A 20,087-nucleotide genomic window follows, 5' to 3' on the forward strand; every position below is an offset into this window, starting at 1 on the left:
ATATGTTAGTACCATATGTTATTTCCCAAGTGTGCTGTGCTGTCCAGGTAGTCGTTTAGTACGTTATCTTCTTGTGTGTTTCTTCTGGTTCTTAAGGTTTTTCTGTAGTTTGCTATAATCACATCCTTAAACGCATCCATATAGCTTCCTCTTGATGGAGGATTCTCAGGTATCTCCATCTGGTTCCCTGAGTAGTAAAAAGCTCTGTTAGTCCTTCTTTATCTCTGTGTCTTTCCCTGGCTTTGGCGATGACCGGCCAAATTGATTCTGCTATCATCTCTGCATGTGATAGTTTTTCAGGACTTGTACTTGTCCCTTTCATTGCTGGATTAGGGGTGCTTGTCAATGCTGTCTCTGTTTGTTTATTCTCCAACCCCTTTTGTCTCTTTAAGAGTTCAGCTTTCTCCATTTGTCTTTTGGCTTCACTTGGTGTAGAACTTCTCATCGTTGGTTGTCCAAACTTCCCCCATTCTTTGGAATGTGGTTCTGCAGTTACTGACACTAGACCAGGTGTATATGCACCACTAGTTTGCGTGTGTGTGTTTTTCATTAACCCCCTCTCATGCTTTCTCTGCCGACCCAGTCTCCGGTGGTTCAATTTGTTTGTTACCACAAGTGTGTGTGTATTATTGCTCATCATATCCATCTCAAGTTCACTCATTCCTCCATCAGACCTTCTACGGACTGGAATGACTATGTAAGGTCTGGGCACCTTTGTGGGTTTCACACGTACATCATTAGGTGGGTGCACTGGAATCGGAACGCTTTGTGTCAGTGAAAATAATACACTAATGAACACTATGCATAGGTAAATAATTCCTCTGTAAGTTAATTTACAAAACTTATTTCTGGGCCAATACGAGCGTCTCTCCTCCTAATGGAGGACAAGATCACTATTTTGGTTGCCCATCTCGATCATCTAAGGAAACAAGACTAACTCTTTAATACATTCTAGGTAATGTCGTTATATCCGGATTCTGTGGTTTCTGCTTGTAGGTTGAAGATACTGGAACAATTATTTTCTTTGCCTGAATAATAGATTGTCTCTTGTCTCTGGAAACCGTTCTCTTTTCCGTATACGAAAATGTCAAGTAAGGTAAAGCTCCCAGTCGATGCCTCTTAATTGTTTCACTCCAGAAGACATGTCGTTCCGTTGTCAGCATAAGCAGGAGTGAAGTCCTCTGGTAACACTTCCGCGATCTGTCCCTGGACGGAAAGTTTACAATCTTCTCCGGTAATTCTGATGATGATTAGAAAGTTTGACCTGCATTACAAAACCATGCAGGAGCATGCTCATCTGTGTAGAGTTTGCTGGGTCTCTGATGAAAGTGAGGACATCAACACTGGCATGTCTCCCCACAAGCTATGGAAAGTCCTCAATTAGGTGAAAAAACACATTGGCCCTCATTACGACCCTGGCGGAAAGGGGTTTACGCCGGTGTAAACCATGGCGTACCTTTCCGCCCGACTACGAGTTCCCGTAGCGCCATGGTGATTTTTACGCCTGCTTTTTGCAGGCAGAAAAATCCATGGCGCTACGGGACTTGTCGTTAATTACGCCACCGTAATTTACGGTGGCGTAATTAACGCCTTCCCCACTCCCATTATATCCAATGGGGCAAAAATGGGAATGGGGAAGGGTAAATGGGGATTGGGGACTTACAGCCCCGCCAAGGTCGGAATGGGGCAGTAAGTCCGCCAACCCCCATGGCGGAGTTGGCAGCTTTGCGCCATGGACCATGGTGCAAATTGCACCATGGTTCTCCGCCAGGGTCGTAATGAGGGCCATTGATTGCTAGTCTGCTATCTTCTGGTGACAGGGACATTTGTCTTGTCTTCCCTGTACTCTGGAAGCAAAAGGAACTGCTCGGCAATCACGATGAGCAGCCTCCTTATTGTCTTTTCGTTTTCAGGGCCCTGAAGAAATTCAGTGATGTTAGTGAGCCTTCCCATTAACGACGGGTATGACCTCAGTACTAACTCGAAATAGATCAAAATGTCCTTAGTGATGTCACTACTGTGTGACACCATAAGTGACTCCAAATAAGGCTTCTGTGTTAAGAGCCAGAATACTGTATTTTCTTCCAATTTATGTGTCCTTGATCAAAATTTGGCGTATCTTTTCTTATCAAGGCTTCAGTATGCCTCAGTACAAAGTTCAAAGTGAACAGACTATGTGCCTGATCACGACTTTGGCGGCAACGCTGGCGGTATTAGCCCTACCGCCGAACTTCCCGGCGCTAATAGCGCCGGATCACGAGTTCGGCAGTAATGTAATTCCTCATTCCCCATTGAGCCCATTCGGGAATGCCCCATTCCCCATTGGGCTCAATGGGGAAAATTTGCGCTCTTACCGCCGGTGGATTTCCCGCCGGCAGTAATAGCGTGAATTTTCAGCGGATTTCCCCCCAGCCAAGAGCTGGGGTGAAATCTGCTGAAGTCCTGATTTGGCGGACCCTTAAATCCGGCAGTAATAGCGCGACCGCCGGTTTTAAGGGTTACCGTCAAAGTCGTGATGAGGCCCTATGTTGTGGCTTATATGTGTAATTTTCTTCTTCACCCTGCAACTAGGATGCACAGAGTGTCCGTGTTTTTATGTCCTTATCCCCTTATTTTGCTCAGAGGAATATCCAAAATTAAGCCACAAGTTTGCACAAAAGTTCTTTGCCTTTGCTTTGCTAGTCTGGCGTCCTTCCTCGTCATGGATCTCGTCTGCACGTGCTGTGGTTCTACGCCATTGTCTGTAGTCTCTATGCGTTGGGGTGAGGACAGAGGGTCTTCTCCGATGTATGGCTTGATGTCACCCAAAAAGATCCAAGCTCTTCTTCCCTGTAACTTCACTGCAGAGGGAGTGACATCCTCGACTCTGAAGGGACCGTTGAACCTTGGCTCTTCCCACTTTTTTCTCGTGTGGTTTCTCACCAGGACCATGTCCCCGGGGAACAATTGTGGTACACGTAAACCCTGAACTTGGTCTGTTGTAGTATCTCCTTCTGTGTTCTGTGCTGCCCTGCACCCTTTTGTCGTCGCTGCAGCTGTCCTGAAATTACAGTAAGACAAGATGTCATGCAATTCAAGTAATTTTGCATTTCTGATCCTAACACTTCCCCTGTTGGCTGAGCATCACATCTAGCTCTATCTCGGGGTGTTAGTGGCGTGTGCATCCTTCTGCCTCACGATTTCATGCAGCGTGAGATGATGGTCAGACCAGGCTGGTTTCTGAGCGCATACAGTGCCCTTGGGAGGCAGTGTAGCCATCCCTTCTTTAGAGTAAGCTTCAACTTGGCTATCCTTTCCTTTAACAAGCCGTTGAGCTTCTCGCATATCCCATTTCCTTGAGGATGATACGCCAAAGAAAACTTGTGCTTTATACCAAGCAACAAGCTGATCTGTTCAAATACTGCATTAACAAAGTGAGGTCCATTGTCTGACCTCATGACCTCACATACTCCCCATCTGGGAAATACCTCCCTCACCAGAAATGTGGCCGCACAGGTAGCGTCTGGGTGTGTACATGGACCTGCTTCTATCCATCTAGAGAATGGACACACCACAACAATTGGGTTCCTGTACCCGTTACAAACTTGAATCTTATCGACATAATTGACATGCAAGTGCTGAAAAGGTCCATAGGGCCTTGGGATGACTCCTCCAATTACTCGTAGTGTATGCCCAGCTGTGAACTGTTGGCAGATTATACAGTTCACCATTAAAAAATGCAACGTGCTCTGCCAAGTTCGGCATGAACCAGTCTTCGGCAATTGTCGCTGCTAGAATCTTTTTTGTTATGTGCGCTGGATAGTGTTCCAGTGCTATTTTCAATAAGGCTATAGGCATCACCGGTTTACCAGTGCTATCTCGTCGCCACAAGCTGTCGAAGGGGTTTAAAGAACACCCTTGCCGCTTCCAGAGGTTTTTCTCTTCCTGTGGTGCCTCCCCTTGGAGCTCCATGAACTGGGTTTTCTCCATTTTACTGTAACCTTCAGGTTCACTTCGTGCAACAATCATTCTCTCATGCACATCAGTTATTTCCACATTCATTATTATTTCGTCTTTGGTCGTCACACGCTTGGCTTCCGTGTCTGATGCTTGATTTCCTCGTGAGATAAAATCTGTCCCTTTCGTATGGGCGGCGCATTTCACAACTGCTATGCCCACTGGGAGTTGTAGTGCTTTAATCAGCCTATCCAATAAGGCTGCATGCTGCACTGGCGTGCCATCCGCTCGGAGGCAGCCTCTCCTTTTCCATCGTGCCAGGCCTGCGTGCACTGTCGATGTCACATAGGCAGAGTCACTGTACACCGTCACTTCCTGGTCTGCGTGATTCTCGAGTGCGAGTATCAACGCCAATAATTCTGCAGCTTGTGCTGAATAATGAGATGGTAATCGTGCACTAATGAGTACTCGACATTCTCCATTTGCCGTGTGCTTCATCACAGCGGTGCCTGTATATCTCTGCCCATCATTTTGATCGATTCTCGAAGAACAGTCAACGAAGATGATTTCTCCTTCATCCAATGCATTTTCTTTCACTCTGGGAATCTCATCATAAAATTCTTCATAGTTCGCGCAGTCATGTACTGGCTCTCCTTCAGTGACTGGCTCTGCTATAAACATAGCTGGGTTCACTATCTTACATCAAATTATTTTAATTGATGGATTTGATATGATCACTTCATAAGCCAAAGCTCTCCGAGATGTCAATGTGCCTTTCGGTTTCTCTAGAATGGCAAATAATGCGTGCTCGACAAACAACGTCATTGAGCATCCCATCACAATGGTTGTAGCCTTCTCTATGGCGAATGCTGCAGCAGCTAAACTTTGCATGTAAAGTGACATCATCACTGGGTCCAAATTCCCACTGTAGTATGCCAGGGGCTTGTACCCCAACGTGGTTCTCTGTGTGAGTACTGTTGTCATAACACTGCCATTCGTGTGTGAAATTGCGCAATTGGGAATTCCTAAAACTGGTGCCGTGCAAATGGCCTTTTATAGTTCGATAAACACTTCTTCCATGGTTTCGGTCCACTCAATTTTTTCTTTCGTCACCTGTGCTTTCTTTAGGGCTTGTAACAAGGGCTTGGTATAGAAGCTGTAGTCAAAGACCCATGCCCTGACATAATTTCATAATCCTAGAAAACTCTGCATTTGTTTTCTCGTGTGTGGCTTGGCTGTGTTTAATTTGGCTTCAGCCCTTTCAGGGGTAACCCTCTTCCCCTCATGTGAGATTAGCTGGCCTATGTACAGCACTTCTTGTTGACAATACTGTAACTTCTCTTTGTCAACTTTATATCCTTTCTCAGCCAATACAGTCAATAGCTGAATAGAATCGTGTCTCTCCACGTTTCCTCTGTCGTGCTGAAAATTAAGATGTCATCCACATATTGTAAGACGACTCTCTAATGCAATATTGCTTAAGTACATCTGCAGGACTCTGTTGACAATCGAAGGAGACTTGCAGTACCCCTGAGGTAACCTTGTACTTTTCAGATGCATTTGTCTGAACATGAATGATGTCAAATCTTGCAAGTCTTTGTGTAATGGGATTGAGAAAAATGTGTTTTTCAAGTCAATCACTGTGAAATACTTTGCCTCAACGGGTATATTACATAGGATTGTGGACGGATTAGGGACTACAGGGAACTCAGCATCTACAATATAATTTATCTGGCGCAGATCTTGGATTAAACGCCAAGAGCCTCCCTTTGATTTTTTGATAGGGTAAACTGCGGTGTTGCATGACGACTCTGATGTCACTAAAATACCCTGCTCCATCATAAAAGATATTGTTTTGAAAATCCCTTCATCTGCTTCCCTAGACATGGGATACTGTCGGGTTTTTGGTAAAATTGCTCCTGGTTTCAATTTAATCTTCTCCGACTCCTTTCAACAAGCCTACGTCATAAGGGCCTGTAGTCCACACTGAGACAGGCACCTTTGCCTCATGTTCATGTTGTCGTTTCATCTACACCTGTTTGCTCTTCAAACAGATAATCATCAGTGATGTCAGTCAATCTGTATCCTTCCTCAATGGCGATTACTGTGCATCATTTTCTGCCTTCGTCATCACAACCATCGATCAACGCCATTTTTCCTCGCACTATGGCTGTATGTAGTGCCAAGAGAAACATCCACAAATGTCTAAATAATAAAACACTGCCTTACTTAACGGATAGGATTACCAGAAAAACATCCCACAGACCTACCAGATTAGCCAACTCCAACCGTCTCCTTGTACCACATTTTAAACTTTCCACCATTGGGGGATCCAGTTTCCTAGTTAAGGCAGCACAACTGTGGAACTCCTTGCCCCCTCTCTTAAGAGAAGACCAAACCTTTACTAAATTTAGACAGGACATGACCAATTGGTTGAAAGAGAATGACACGTACATTGCCATGCCGCAGCGGCCTATCATCATGCAGCTGCCAGTTTAAATATTTTTGCTATACACTGTACTTGATGTGATGCATCTTGCAGCTTTTCTGCTCATTCTCATTGAATACTTTGGTGTATTTTTGACTTTTATTATTATCTATATAGTGAGCTTTGTAATTAGTCCTTCATGTACATTTTATGTTTTATCTGATCCTGCTATGTACTTCTTTTGCCCATATGTAACCAAGCTGAACGTATTCTTAGGACTTGCGCTCCGATACCCTTGGGTCTGGCGCTCACTATAAATAAACAAACAAACAAACTTGTCCCTTTTCCTCATGCAAAGGTATTCTTGGCCTAAATAGAAACTCATCTGGGGTTCTCACTGGTTTGTTTGTAAGGCCTGGTAACCATGACATTAATATATGCACTCCATACGTGAATATTTCTGGTTCCAATGGAACAGCTCTCATAGCCGTTTGTCCTGCATATGATCTAATGCATTTCGCATACGTTCAAATAATGCATTCCTGGAGTTCAACATACTATGCCCTTCTCCATGAACGAGAATGTCATGTTTAACTTTGAATACAGCAGTGGCACATTCATGTCACTTTCTCCTATGGAAACTGGAAGTTCTTTTGTAAAAGGATCACGACTTGTTGCTCCTTTGAAGCCCTAAGTATTTATGGCATCGCTGGACAAAAAACTTGCTTTCACGTATACACGAGTGTGTTGTGTTGCACCTGTGTCAACTAAGAATGAATACTCATTATCCCCTATAAGTACATCAACCTTTGGTTCCTCGTTAGGGTTTGATGTCACTGATAGGATAGAACACATCAGGTTTCCCAGGGAGCTGTCCTAGTCCATATATAACTTTGTCCCTTGTTGAGTGAATGGACTTCCTATTCAAACAAAGAAGAGAGACAGAGGGGTATGTGGCACCGGCATACCCTCAACATAAAGGGATTCACCCTTGACACTTTGCAACAACAAAGCTGGTTCTACTAATTGCTACCTACTCTAGGTGGACTCTATTCCCGTCCCATATTCATTTATGGGCATAGGAGCAAACACTATTTAGACACAGGTTTGTAAAAAAATATACATATTGTATTCTTCAGTTACACGCAAATATTTATGAACACCATAGGTATAATTATACTGTGCTAATTAAATTACCTACAGTAAAAGTCTAAAAGACAGACATGTTCACAGAATTATATGCACAAGCTTCAACCCTTCAATCGGTAAGTTAATGAATTTGGATTCTTAACCGTTAAAGTGTATTGTGCTGTGTTGTTTATCACACTCGGACATACCTCACTAAGCACACCACACTTAAACTCATTCCATTCACTCTTATCTTCAATCACTATCACCATCTCATTCCACACACACAACTGGTGCCCGACATGTTTCTTTCCGTTTTAGATGTAATTGTACTTAATGCTCGGAAATTCTTCAGGGGCTTTAGTGAAGGGTTAGATAGACGTGCATAACATCTCCATCAACATCATAGCCTAAAAATAGACAGTAGCTACTCAAAGCTATATAATCTCCACGGTTCGCGTTGGAGTTCTGGTAGTGTCTTCTCATTCAGGGTTTATAGTGCCCTTGCCGTCCATCTATCTATCAGGAAGGGAAATCGCCACCTATTGAGGAGCAATAACACGGAATAGGCGTGTTAATAACCTATTCGACTGCTGAGCTCATAAGACAACTAATCATCAGTAATAGCAGTCATATCTCAAAGTATACCAAACCACCATTTGTAGTCAGGAAAGCGCTAATGTACAACTAGAACAGGCCGAAAATTATCAGTTCTTACAATATGTCTGGCTCTATTACAGGACTATAGAGGTATGCTTTCCTAGAGAGGGGGCATCCACTAACCTCTTCATTCCCTAGCTGGTGGGCTGTCTAGATGTCATCCACTCACCCTTTTATCGTGTGTTTCTCCACTGCTTCTGTTGTTGTGGCCGAATATTTGGAGTCGTCTCGACTTCCTCCATCATCAGTGTTATTTCTTATTCCGGAATTCAGTACCCGTCCTGTACTTGTTGTTTGTAACAATTGCATCTGCGACTGTTGAGTGTCCTTGCAGAAAATGTGTCATATTCTGAGGCTGCATGCTTTGCTGTGCTCCCGGCGCTTGTTGTTGCAACGTGTGATTTTGTGCAACTCCATTTCCACCCTGCTGGAAAAAACACAGCTGGATTCACCATCCCCACTCTTGTTCCTTGGTCGTTTTGCACCATGCCTTGACTTCTGCATATGCGTGCTAGATGCCCTGTCATCCCACACGTCCAACATATTGGCGGTGGTCTGATTATTAACCCATTTGAAACATCCTGATTGCTGTTTTGCATGTTTTGAAAACCTCCCTGATTACCTTGGAAACCTCTCTCATTGCTCTGCCATCCTCTTCCTCGAAAGCCGCTCCCTTGGGGTAAAACCCATTATTGCCTTGATCACCCTGCCCTTGATTATTGACCTGCTGCATGTTTGATCCGTCTGTGCTAGTTATCATTGCTCCTTCAATGGCATATTTTGACAATTTCTTCTGCACTAATTTTGCCTCTTCAGCTTTTCGTGCAGCCTCTTTTTTGCGATTTTTCTCTTGCAGCAGCCTGCAATAGTGAGCTATGGTCAACTGTATTTCAGACCACGGTTTGGCCTAATGTCATACCAATTTCTTGAGCTGCTTCTGTACCTGATCTGGCAGCCCTTGGCATAATATATGGTAAAACACGGGTATGGATTTCCCCCAAGATTCACGAGTTTCCAGCACCCAGGCGTCTTGGAAATTCTGGATGTAAAGCAAAGGATCCTCTGACTCCTTCATTTTAAGTGTCATTATAGCTCCCATGTCTGAAGTATACGGGTATAGCAATCGTAATGCTTTCCATACCATGGCTCTGCAATTGTTAAACAGAGCTCCATCATGCGCATGTAGTCACACCAGGGTAACCTGCACGTGTCCACACATCGTCAGCTCTATCACCAAGTATGGCGATTAAAAGACCCTTAATATCCCTGATAGCTAATGTGTTCCCTCCCGTCATCTTTTCCAGCTCATGTATACATTTTCCGGCTCCCGATTGTCAACAATGGAAGCTTATTTTTCAGATTTTCTCGATCCATGTGTGGCCAGGGTATATACTGTGGCCTCATGCCTCCTTTTTCGAGTAACGGAAATTGTAACCCATGGCACTCCTTTTCCTCTCTCATCATTTTTCTATCCACTGCAGGGTTAATATTCCAGCATCGCCGTCTACCTGGCAATGTCCTTAGTCTGCTCACATATGGTGGTGGAGACACCCACCTCCGACCGTAAGATACTCCTTCATGTCGGTCCGATTGTGTGGCTGACTTTAATGTCTTTGGTGCAGATCCACTAGAATCTGACCATCTTATTCCCTTTCCTCTAGAGAAGAGTTTTTCGTGTCTTCTCTCATCTTCTCTTTCCTCACATTCCTCTCTTTCTGTGTCCGATATCTGTGCCCAACTCGTGCAACTCCTCTCATCTTCCTCATTCCTGTTTAGTGTCAACCTTTCTAGGGACAGCTCTCTATTTCTGCTACTTCGGGTGGCGTCCTCAGTGTCATACAACTGAGTGCTCTCAAGACGCTCGTCCTCTCCTCTCCCTTGGGGTACCTGTTCTAGCCCCATTTCATCATACATTCTATTGATCATCTCTCCGATGCTTCTGGTGCCCTAGAAGTGCCTGGTACTAAATCGTACTCAGGAAAGAATTCTTCTATGTCTTCCCAGTCTACTACTCGATCAGGTTTTTTAACCTCCCTTTCCAGATATTCAAGATCCTGTGCTCTTTGTCTTCGCTTGCGTTCTATGTTGTCATCAAATTCTCTGCGCTTCCTCGCTTCCTCTCTGACCCTATCTTCTTCTTGTTTCCTCGCATCTCTTCATTCATTTGCCCTTCGTATTTCCTCATCCCTTCGTCTTTACATTCTCTTCTCCCGTATTTTTTGTTCTTCTTCTTCTATTCTCCTTTGTTCCTGCCTGTCCTGCTCATCAGCTATTCTTTGCATATGATCACGTTTTCTTTCTTGCGCCTCACGATATAGCGGATCTCGTTTCTGCCTATCTTTTTTCTTAGTTCCTTCATCTCTCAATCGTTTTTCCTTTTCCTTCTCTTTCCTTTTTGAATCGTCTGACTCTCCCTTTTGTCTCATAGCCTCAATGGGTTTACCATTGAGTTTTAATAAAATCAGACCTCCCATCCATTTGTTCTGTGGGAATGCCATCTCATTAGTCCTGTCCTCATCTCCTTTCCATCGCTTTCCCTCTCTACTCATATCTAGAGATGTACTTGCTTGTGCTTGCTCTCCTTTTTCTTTCTCGCGCCTCTCCTTGTCCCTCGGGACTTTGGAGGTAAAATCTCTGTCTCTGCCTTTCGTCACTACTTTGCGTAGGTGACTCATATGATGGGTTGCTATATCCCGTGGCTGCTTTAAGCTCCCTCAACGGGTATAATCCTTCGTCTTTACTGGCTTGCTTTTTGTTTCAGACGGGGCGGGTGGCGCAGAAGGCGTTTCACCCCCCCCTCTGTACATATTTTAAGTATCCAATCTACCGGTGGCTCCTCTTTTTCCTCTTGGTACATCTTCCAAAGCTCTAAACTAGCTAGGAGTTTATCTAACCTTTTGCCAGTATGCGTGGCGTGCAAATAGGTCATCATGTGTTGCAGGACCGTTTTAGATAGCGATCTGCCTTGGGGCCATGGCATAAACATTTTGTTGGCGGTTCCTTTAACCCATTCGGCACTGTACTTCTTCACCTTAGGTACATGTTTTGGCAACTGTTTGCACAAGTGTACTAACGGGGTAACGTCTCCCATGATTAAATCTGTTTATTCTCTCCTCATATAACACTTTGTTATGCTTTACGTTTCTCAAACAAAATCAGCAATATGAGCGAGCACCAATCGTCGCAAGCGCCAATCCCGTTTTTTCACAAAAATGTTTACTTTTACTTCTTCGAACAAAAACCATCAATCCATGCCATACAACATTTTGTCTCTTCAATCGCACAATTTTCATGCTATTTCCCCCAAAAATGTTCTTACCTCGTGATGTCAGAAAAAAGAAAAACACAAGACAGACACGACAGACTCCAGCCGGCTACATAAATCTCATGCCATCTGCTTCCTCAGATGCATTTCTGCCCCTATTATTATTCCGATATGGAATGTAAGCCCATTTCTTTCAGATCGCCTTTAATCGATTCTGGTCTCCTATATCGTCCTATTAATTCAGTACTTTAAATGCAGACTTCTTCTAGTGCTATATTAAAACCCAGGTATCTGGGCGTATACTCCTCTCGCGAGTATCCTCCCGGTATATCTCTCTCAGGTATCCTCCCGGTATCACTCTCTATTGCTCGGCCACCCTCGAGTCAATATTTTCCCCTTATATATACACATTATACTTTTACTCTGACTTTATTTTAATCTCTCCTCCCTCCGCTACCTTCCCTTTACTTGTTCTAAGGCATGCAACTTTTTGCCAAAGCATGCAGTCTTTTTCACTCACCGTTTGCATTTTTTCCTCTGCGGACACTCGGGATCACCGCCTTTGTTACTGCCTCTCCGTGCCGTTCGTCCGATCAGCTGCTCGTATGATATGATATGATATATGGCATTTGTAACGCGCCTATACACAAGTGTTTCAAGGCGTGACGAGGCAGGGAGGGGGGAACAGAGGGGAAGACAGACAACGATCCTACTAGGCCAGGTGTCATTCAGATCGCGCAAGTGCAGGGGTAGGGGGAAAGGAAAAGTGCAAGGGGAGAGGGGGAAGTGCTGAACAGGGTAAGTAGAATAAATAAATAAATAAATAAATAGGGCCAGCTAGTGGCAAGTGCAAGGTAAGTGCAGACAAGTGCTGGGAGGGGGGGCTTTAGGGATGCAGAGACAGTCCCGCAGTGCAGGGGTTGCCAGGGAGGCAGCGCAAGTGGAGAGTGGCTGGGCCAAGGACCGAGGTCGGTGAGAGTGGCCCGGGTGCAGGTTCAGTGCAGATTCAGTGAAGAATTTAGCTGGGGAGAGGGAGAGAGAAAGCAGAAGCAAAGAGGAAGGTTTTGAGGTGCTTCCGGAACCGAAGATGGTTCTCCTCAAGTTTCACGGAGGCAGGAAGGCTGTTCCAGAGGGAGGCCCCTGCCGCAGAGAGAGATCTACCCCCAGCTCGTTGCTTCGAGAAGCGGCTGACCCTGAGGGAGTTGGAGACAGATGAGCGAAGGGCTCGGGAAGGAAGATATTTAGGAAGAGAGAGTTGAATGGATTTAAGCCCCAGGCCCCAGAAGGCCTTGTGGACAATGCAGAGGGTTTTGAACTTAATCCTCGCGGCCACAGGGAGCCAGTGTAGAGATTTCAGTCCTGGAGAGATACGGTCCCTGGGCTTGAGGCCAAGGACAAGTCTTGCAGTCCTGTTCTGGATGAGTTGCAGAGGGCGGAGAGTGGAGGCAGGCAGATTAAGATAGAGGCTGTTACAGTAGTCCAGCTTCGAGAGAACCAGGGCTCTGGAGACCGTGAGCTTCTGGGGGAAGGAAAGGAAGGGAAGAATACCTCTGAGGAGGTGCAGCTGGTAGTGTGACTTCTTAGAGACGTCAGATATATGAGGAGAGAAGGAGAGTGTGGAGTCGAAGATGACCCCGAGGTTTTTTGCCTTGCAAGTAGGAGCAGGAAGCGGGCCAAGAGAGGCTGGCCAGAGCGCTGCATGGAAGGAGGGAGTGGGTGTGCCGATGAGTAGAATCTCAGTCTTACTGGCATTAGGGGCAGAGGTCATTGGCGGCACACCATTCCTGGATAGCAGAAAGACAGTCAGAGATGAGGGAAGGAGAGGAGGAGGCCGAGGGTAGCCTGAAAATGAGCTGGGTATCGTCCGCATAGCACTGAAAGTTGGGGCAGAGAGTGGCGATGCGGTGGGCAAAGAGTGCCAGATACTGGTTGAAGTGGGAAGGAGTTTATGGGAAAAAGCAAAGGTTCCTTCAGACCTAACCTGCAGGGTTTCTTCTTAGACTAAACACTATCTACGGGGAGCTTCTCGTTCTACTCAGCAGGATGGCAAAGGACTTCTGATATTGCCGAGGACCCAGAGTTACTTATGTCGACGTCCAATGGGTGTCTTATCTAATCGAACCATCAATCTCTGCTACCAAGTGTGCAGGATGGACCCCAGCCGGCACATGGGACTGGGGGTTTCCAAAAAGCACTTTAATATGAGCAGCAGCCTGTCAGGTTACGTTCCACTCAGCGAGCTGCACGTGTTCACAGCCATTATAGATTTGGCTCTGGTACATTATCAAGGGGCAGTACGGCGGTTAAATCCATACATTTGGACAGCAAAGGATTTACCACGGCTGTGCGCAAGGGGATCAGATCACGGGTGTTAGTGACGGGACGGGCAAGACTCATTGAGCGTTGGAGGTTGCCATGGAAATTGGCTTCCTCCATACGTTCACGCTGCACGTCTCATACTTCTTCCCGATCACGTGACCCTGTCAGCCAATAAGACCACTGCAATACGTGTGCTCAGTGCTTCTGATTACGTTTTTTTCCACTGAATTACTTTGCTCCTGTTTTCTTGCATTTTGGATCTCTGTTGCCGAACCCTGTTTTCTTGTTATCTGGATAGCCTCGCCTAGCCCCTGAATTCCTGCTTTGTTGCCAACCTTGGATTTTATGTGGAATTCCTCTGCCTCTCGATTTGGATTCTGCTGTTAGTGTGCCTCGACCCGGCCTGCTCCTCGGACTGCTACTTGGATATTGTTTCTCATTGGATTACTGATCTGGGACTGACTTGGAACTCCTGGGACTGACTTGGAAATCCTGATTTGGATTTGGTTATCGGATACTCTTCTTGTCGCTCTGGTTGTTGGTGGCTCAAGTGTTGGCACACAGAGACTAGTGACTACTGACAGTGTGCCTGTCAGTTTTAGGCGTCCGCGTGCAGGCGGGACCGGTGACCCCCATTGGAACTAGAGACTGGGTCACCCTAGTTTAGGCGTCCGCGTGCCGTCAGGACAGCTATTTAGGTTGAGTTGCCAACAACTAGGTATTTCTGGAAATTCCTCTACAGTGTTAAGTCTGGTTCATTATTCCTATGTTCTCCATTGTTTTCATGTCAGGGTACTGACGGGTCCTGCTTTATTTCCGCAGGAATGCCAATACACCATAGACGTTGTCCTCCTGGATGTACTTATTTCCAGAGTTGTGTTTTACTTATCCCAGTAAGTCACTTCACCTTTATAGTTTTTCCTGCTTTATGTCCACTGGAGATTTATTGCTCGATATTTCCTTTTTGAAGTCTGCGGCTGACCTGCGCCGCTGACATTCTTCACGACTAGGTTCTGGTGGTGTACTCAAGGCAGAATATTCCGACATGCGGCTGGTGTTCCTTTCTTCCTGCTAATAGACTCCTCTTTCTGTTTTATCACCTAGAGGGGTACATTGGTCAGAAGAACACATCGACTACTCTACGTGAGCAACTCTGGTGTTGACAAATTCTTACACAGCACCCTTGAGATGGATGGGGATGCGGATTCGCACTCTTGCACCAAATCAATAATGACAACTCAATAGTTTGGCAAAGGGAGTCCGTTTAATGACAAGTACAAAAAACAGGGAGTTCAATGAATATCGGCAATCGCTCGATCTTCCTTCTCGCTTCAACTCCAATTAATTTCAGAAAAAACATAACATTTATACCAGAAACTCGTCATCACTGACGTGCAACTCTTAAAACTTAGCATGCAACTTGATTGGTTCTAGGAAGGCAATTTTAATATAGGTGCTATATCTGTATATGTAACGGGGAATGGGGATTGGATAAACAATGTCAGGTGGGGAAACTAAGCCCTTCCCTCAAAATGGCTGATGTAAACGTCACTAAAAGTACAACCTTTCATTGGTTCTACTAACTATAGGACCCTAGATTACATGGTCCACTATGATTGAGTTGGCATCAACTCCACTCATACTTTTCCACTTGCACTTAGCAGCATGCAGTATGGCCGGCCAGGTGCAGGGAGTTCGTCTGCAACCAAGCTTCCCTCCAATTATTGTTACAATCAATCATCACCTCAGTGGTCATGTGTCAATTATTTCTTAGTGGTTGGCCTCGAGTCTGCTTCTTGCTCTGGGAAAGTTAAGGCATCCGAGTATGGCAAAGGTCCATGCATAGGTGTGAAAGTTTCATCCCTTCCTGCATGTCTGGTCACGTGATTCCGACACCGTGAAATCGGCCTTTCCTTCATGCAATTTTGTATATTTGATTTAATTCTGACACTCTGCCATCTGTGGCTTATCTTGACCTTCCCTGAACAGGATACTCTGTTCTTCTTCTCTTTAATTGTATCCACTGTTGGCCTATTTCAGAGGATACGACCTTGGCTTCTTGGCATGGTTACCTTCATCTGAGTAGCTCTCCGTCTTTAATTCTTGATTTGTTTGCTGCGAAACTCTCTTCTTGAGACCTTTAGTAACCTTTGGTTGATTCTGCTCTTGTGTGTAGTGGAAGTTTACTTATATAAAGTGCTTTCTTGAGGTAGCCATATGTACAGTGGCACTTGCCGCAATCCATCTTACTGCTAATCATAAGCAAGCCTCAAGATTTTTGCGCTTCTTGCGGTTACTTTGCATATGTACACGTTTAAACTAACTGAATATCTTCATCGTGCATATGGCACAAGTTTCTGACATCTTGACATCAATTGTTTCAGTTTAGGCTTAGGATGTCACTTGTCCATGGTGTTTCGTCTTGTTTGTCATCATTCTCAGGTTGTTATATCTTCTATATGTGAGTCAGTCTGGGTTCTTATGACGTCATCATTCGTCTTCCTTCAGTATCTTCTTAGATTCTTCGGGTATTACATTCTGACAATTGTCATTCTGTCTCACTTGTCGATATGGTTTTCTCAATGGGTACCTTATTGTCCAGGTTTTCTCTGGTGTCAGTACTTCAATAGGTGCTGTTATTCTGATAGGTAATGGACAGAGCCCAACTGCGGCTCTCTGCTGGTTTATTTGCTCATCATACGTCACATATTTCAGTGTGAATGTTCCTGGTACTTCAAAATGGGTGGCAGGAGTGCGAATCGTGCTTGGCACTTCCTCTTCAGGGTGTTAGATAGACACCATGCCAGGCTGACGCAGCAAGTGGATTCTTGTAATTAATATTAACTGTATAACAACACTATACATTCTCTCTCTCTAGGTAGGTGCAATAGGTTGCTAAAACACCTTAGCTTTTTTTACTCTAACATTGAGACATGGTTAACTGAGCCATCTCCCTCATTTCACCTTTAGGCCACGAGGAAGGGAGCCAAATACGACAGGATCCCGAGTCCAAGAGTTTTCCCCAGCTTCACATATTTTATATGTCATCTAATGGTTTGTATGTAGCTTTCTTAACAATACTAAGGATGAAAAGTTGTGTTGAAAGGATTGAAGTTGTGTGTCCTTTCACAGAAAAAAGTTCTGAGTCTATTTTTGATGCAGATGTACATTCTACTGGGAAGTCAAAGTAACAGATTTTCCATGTTTAGGAAGCAATGGATTAAAGAAAACTGCATTGACCCTTTAGAATATGTGACTCATGCCCCTGGCACACACTCCCACCACACATGAAGGCCACAGCCTACTGTTATTCAGGAAACTATGCAATACCTTTTTTTCAAACAAGACTTCCAATACACTGAACACCCATTCACTTCCTTACTACCAACCACTACACTTAGCAGGCCAGGCTTCCTGAGCACTACTTCAGCAATCATTTTAAGGACCCACCCTGCCTTAGAATTCCTTGTGCCTCTTTGAACCTGCTGCACTAACCAGCCGCCAAAATGCTGCATCCCTATTCTGGAATTCTTCCTTTGTGAATCGCAACACACCAATGATGTGTTCCACAAAACTACCGACAGTACCACAAAATAAAGATAAACTTGGCCAAAGTTTTTGGTTCAGTGAATTGGGAAACCCATTTTTCCAGCATCACAGGCGCATTTTCATGAAAACAAACCTTCTGAAAACTGCACATTTCACATGGCTGCTCTAAAATGTGACTAGAGTTTTACCACTTTGATACTAAAAGAGTGCAGAGAAAGCCTTCCTTCTCTGTGTTTTCCCCAAAGCTACCTTTGCACCTGCAGCACCACAATAAATAATGCAATACTTGTGCCACACAGCAACCGCCAATACCTGTGTTATGTGCAATGACAAAAGCCACTCTTTTGGTGTCTGGCTGCAGTCGGATAAATCCGCATTCCCGGTGCATCGGCTTTCTGGAGTCCGCGTGGAAAGCATTGAACCTGTTGAATGTGGTCAGGGGACAAAAACAGAAGACCAAGACCATAAGACCATATCAGTAGAAAAAACAAAACACAATGAGTTCATTGCATGCAGTTTTTGCTTGTAATTTAGCCTTATCTACAAGTAAACCCACATTGTTAGGGTACATAGGGCAGGGGAAATCGCAGAATACGAGCAAAGCTAGGGGGTATCTGTGAGAAAGCACAAAGAAAGAAGTGGAAAACACCACTCCACCGCCTTCATGTGGCAAAAAGGAGAATCAATACAATTCAAACTCACTCTGCACCTGCTTAATGCTTTCTTGGTTCTCGGTCTAGTGGGTTAGTCATAGCTTGTCATGCATTTGGTGTTTCAGTTCTATGCTGAAATAATGTCATCATCACTATGATGCAGCTTTGTTTATTTCTGATGGGATAAGCATGTCGACTAAGGCGTTTTTGTTTCATGAGAAGGAAAACTCAACACGTGTGTTCTGAGGTTCTTGGCTGTCCATACACATGCCAGCATTAATGGACCAACCAGTTTTGGGGTGAGTTAAGGGTCTGTAGTTAAATACTTCTTATTAAAATGATGTGCTGCATTGCCTTATGATGGCTGGGGCTACATACAATGGCTCCAATGCTAATGATGGTCAGGGAATGTTGAGGGAGAGGAGCAGATGGAACTGCTGCAGCAACAGGGTGACTATGGGGGGCGTCACTGAAAGATGTGTTTCAGTTGTTTCCCAATGAAATGTGGCTCCTTTATTGAGGAGGTGCTGTACACTTAAGTATTTGAATAGAATTCCTGGCCGAAAAATACTTAGTAATCTGCCATGCATGTAGATGAGAAGAGCAGGTCTATCGTTTTCATCAGGCTTTTTTTTACCAAGTTCCGTTTGGGCTTCATCCCATTTTAAGAAATTACGCATTCCTTGACCTGGTACTGTAAGGGCAGGACCCTTGTATATTATTAAACAAGGGTGTCGGAGCCCCTCTAATGAGAACGAACATGGGTCAAATACCCTGTTCTATGGAATTTCTCCCACTCAGGAGGGACTACAACCACGTTTTAGCTCACTGAGCCTTTCACAAAAGGAGAAATACCCATTTGCATATCAATCTGGTCCCACTCAAAAGGGAAGTCCAGAACCGAAATGTAGCCAATTCTCCTCTGAACAAGAGTACCATCAGCAATCCCAGACACATGTTTTGGCCTAGTCGGCCTCGCTAGTGAGGTAAAGCCGAGCCCCTCTGTATATTATGTCCAGAACCTTTTCTACTGAAAGGTTATATGTTTCTCATGTGAAGTCCGGAAAACATCTAGATCATTCTAGAAATAGAAGACTTTGGAGATGTTGTAACACGTGTTATTTATCAGACACAGGTGGGCAAGAGCAAGCCAAACCGCAGTCTTGTGTACTTGAAGGTACCTTGGGGGAGCGAGGTGGGTCACAAGAGAAGCAAGGTGCTTTGATGTGGAGTGCAACTTCATTTGACAGTATGCGCTTTTCAGTCCCAGTTTAGAAAAGTATGTAACTACACCTAATTAGAAATAGGTCACTAATGGTAGGCAGGGCTGAGTGGCTTGCCACAGCATTCTTAACAAGGCATCGGATATTACTCTTGCTGTGACCTTTAAAATGTCATTCAGCCACACTAGGTCTTCTATGGTTTTGATTATCGGGTTGGCAACTAGGTTGTCTAAGAGACATCAGAGTTCTGGGATTTCTGTAAAGGATACTAGCTTGTCTTTAGGTTATTGGGCTTTATACTGTTCACCGCCACAATTTTCATGATTTCCAGGTGCTCTGGTGGATAGAAAGTAAAGCACTATGTTAGGTTTATGGAGAGAGGGGACAATGCAAAACAGCTTTGCTATTGTGATGTATGCAGAGCAGAAACCCTGGACGCTGAGGACATGTCAGTTTCTAAGTGTCATGTGAGGAGAGAACCCAGGTATTTGTATCCAGAGGCAATCTTTGCGTGCCTGTGATGCTAGAATACACTGGCCGGGACTGTGATGTTTAAGTTGATTGTAGAGGTATAGTGTCTGTTTTGGGGGGTATCCTAGCACCTCAGAGTGACTATGATTCACAGATGGCACCTCATAATCTACTATAAACATTATTCTGTTGCTTTGTGTGAGTAGCTTAGTTGTATGCATATATTGTGTTGAGTGTACAGTTTGAGAAGGTTACTGAAGGGCCCAGTGGGCAACTCGGAGCATCCTTCCGATGTGATAGCCATGGCAATGTCTCAATAGTGGTGCCCTTTAGATACGATATTTGTGAAAAAATGTCATGAGGCACTCTTGAGTCAGCGGGTGCATCTGGCAGTGAGCAGTGGTTGTTCCTGGATGTTAGTGAGGAAAAAACAGGGAGGAGTAGAAGTCAAAGGG

General features: G+C 44.7%; 1 protein-coding gene across 4 annotated transcripts in view; it reads right to left on the reverse strand.

Annotated features, from left to right (window-relative positions):
* Window positions 1–20,087, reverse strand: part of THAP4 (THAP domain containing 4) — a 934,450-nt gene that overhangs the window by 408,045 nt on the left and 506,318 nt on the right. For all 4 annotated transcript variants that reach the window (XM_069618122.1, XM_069618121.1, XM_069618123.1 and 1 more), the window contains one exon: window positions 17,598–17,707. In XM_069618122.1, coding sequence (XP_069474223.1) covers window positions 17,598–17,707 — 110 coding nt within the window. The remainder of the gene's footprint in view (window positions 1–17,597; window positions 17,708–20,087) is intronic.

The sequence above is a fragment of the Ambystoma mexicanum genome, chromosome 10 (assembly GCF_040938575.1).
Source record: "Ambystoma mexicanum isolate Mex_15411 chromosome 10, UKY_AmexF1_1, whole genome shotgun sequence".
Classification (NCBI taxonomy): Eukaryota; Metazoa; Chordata; class Amphibia; order Caudata; family Ambystomatidae; genus Ambystoma; species Ambystoma mexicanum.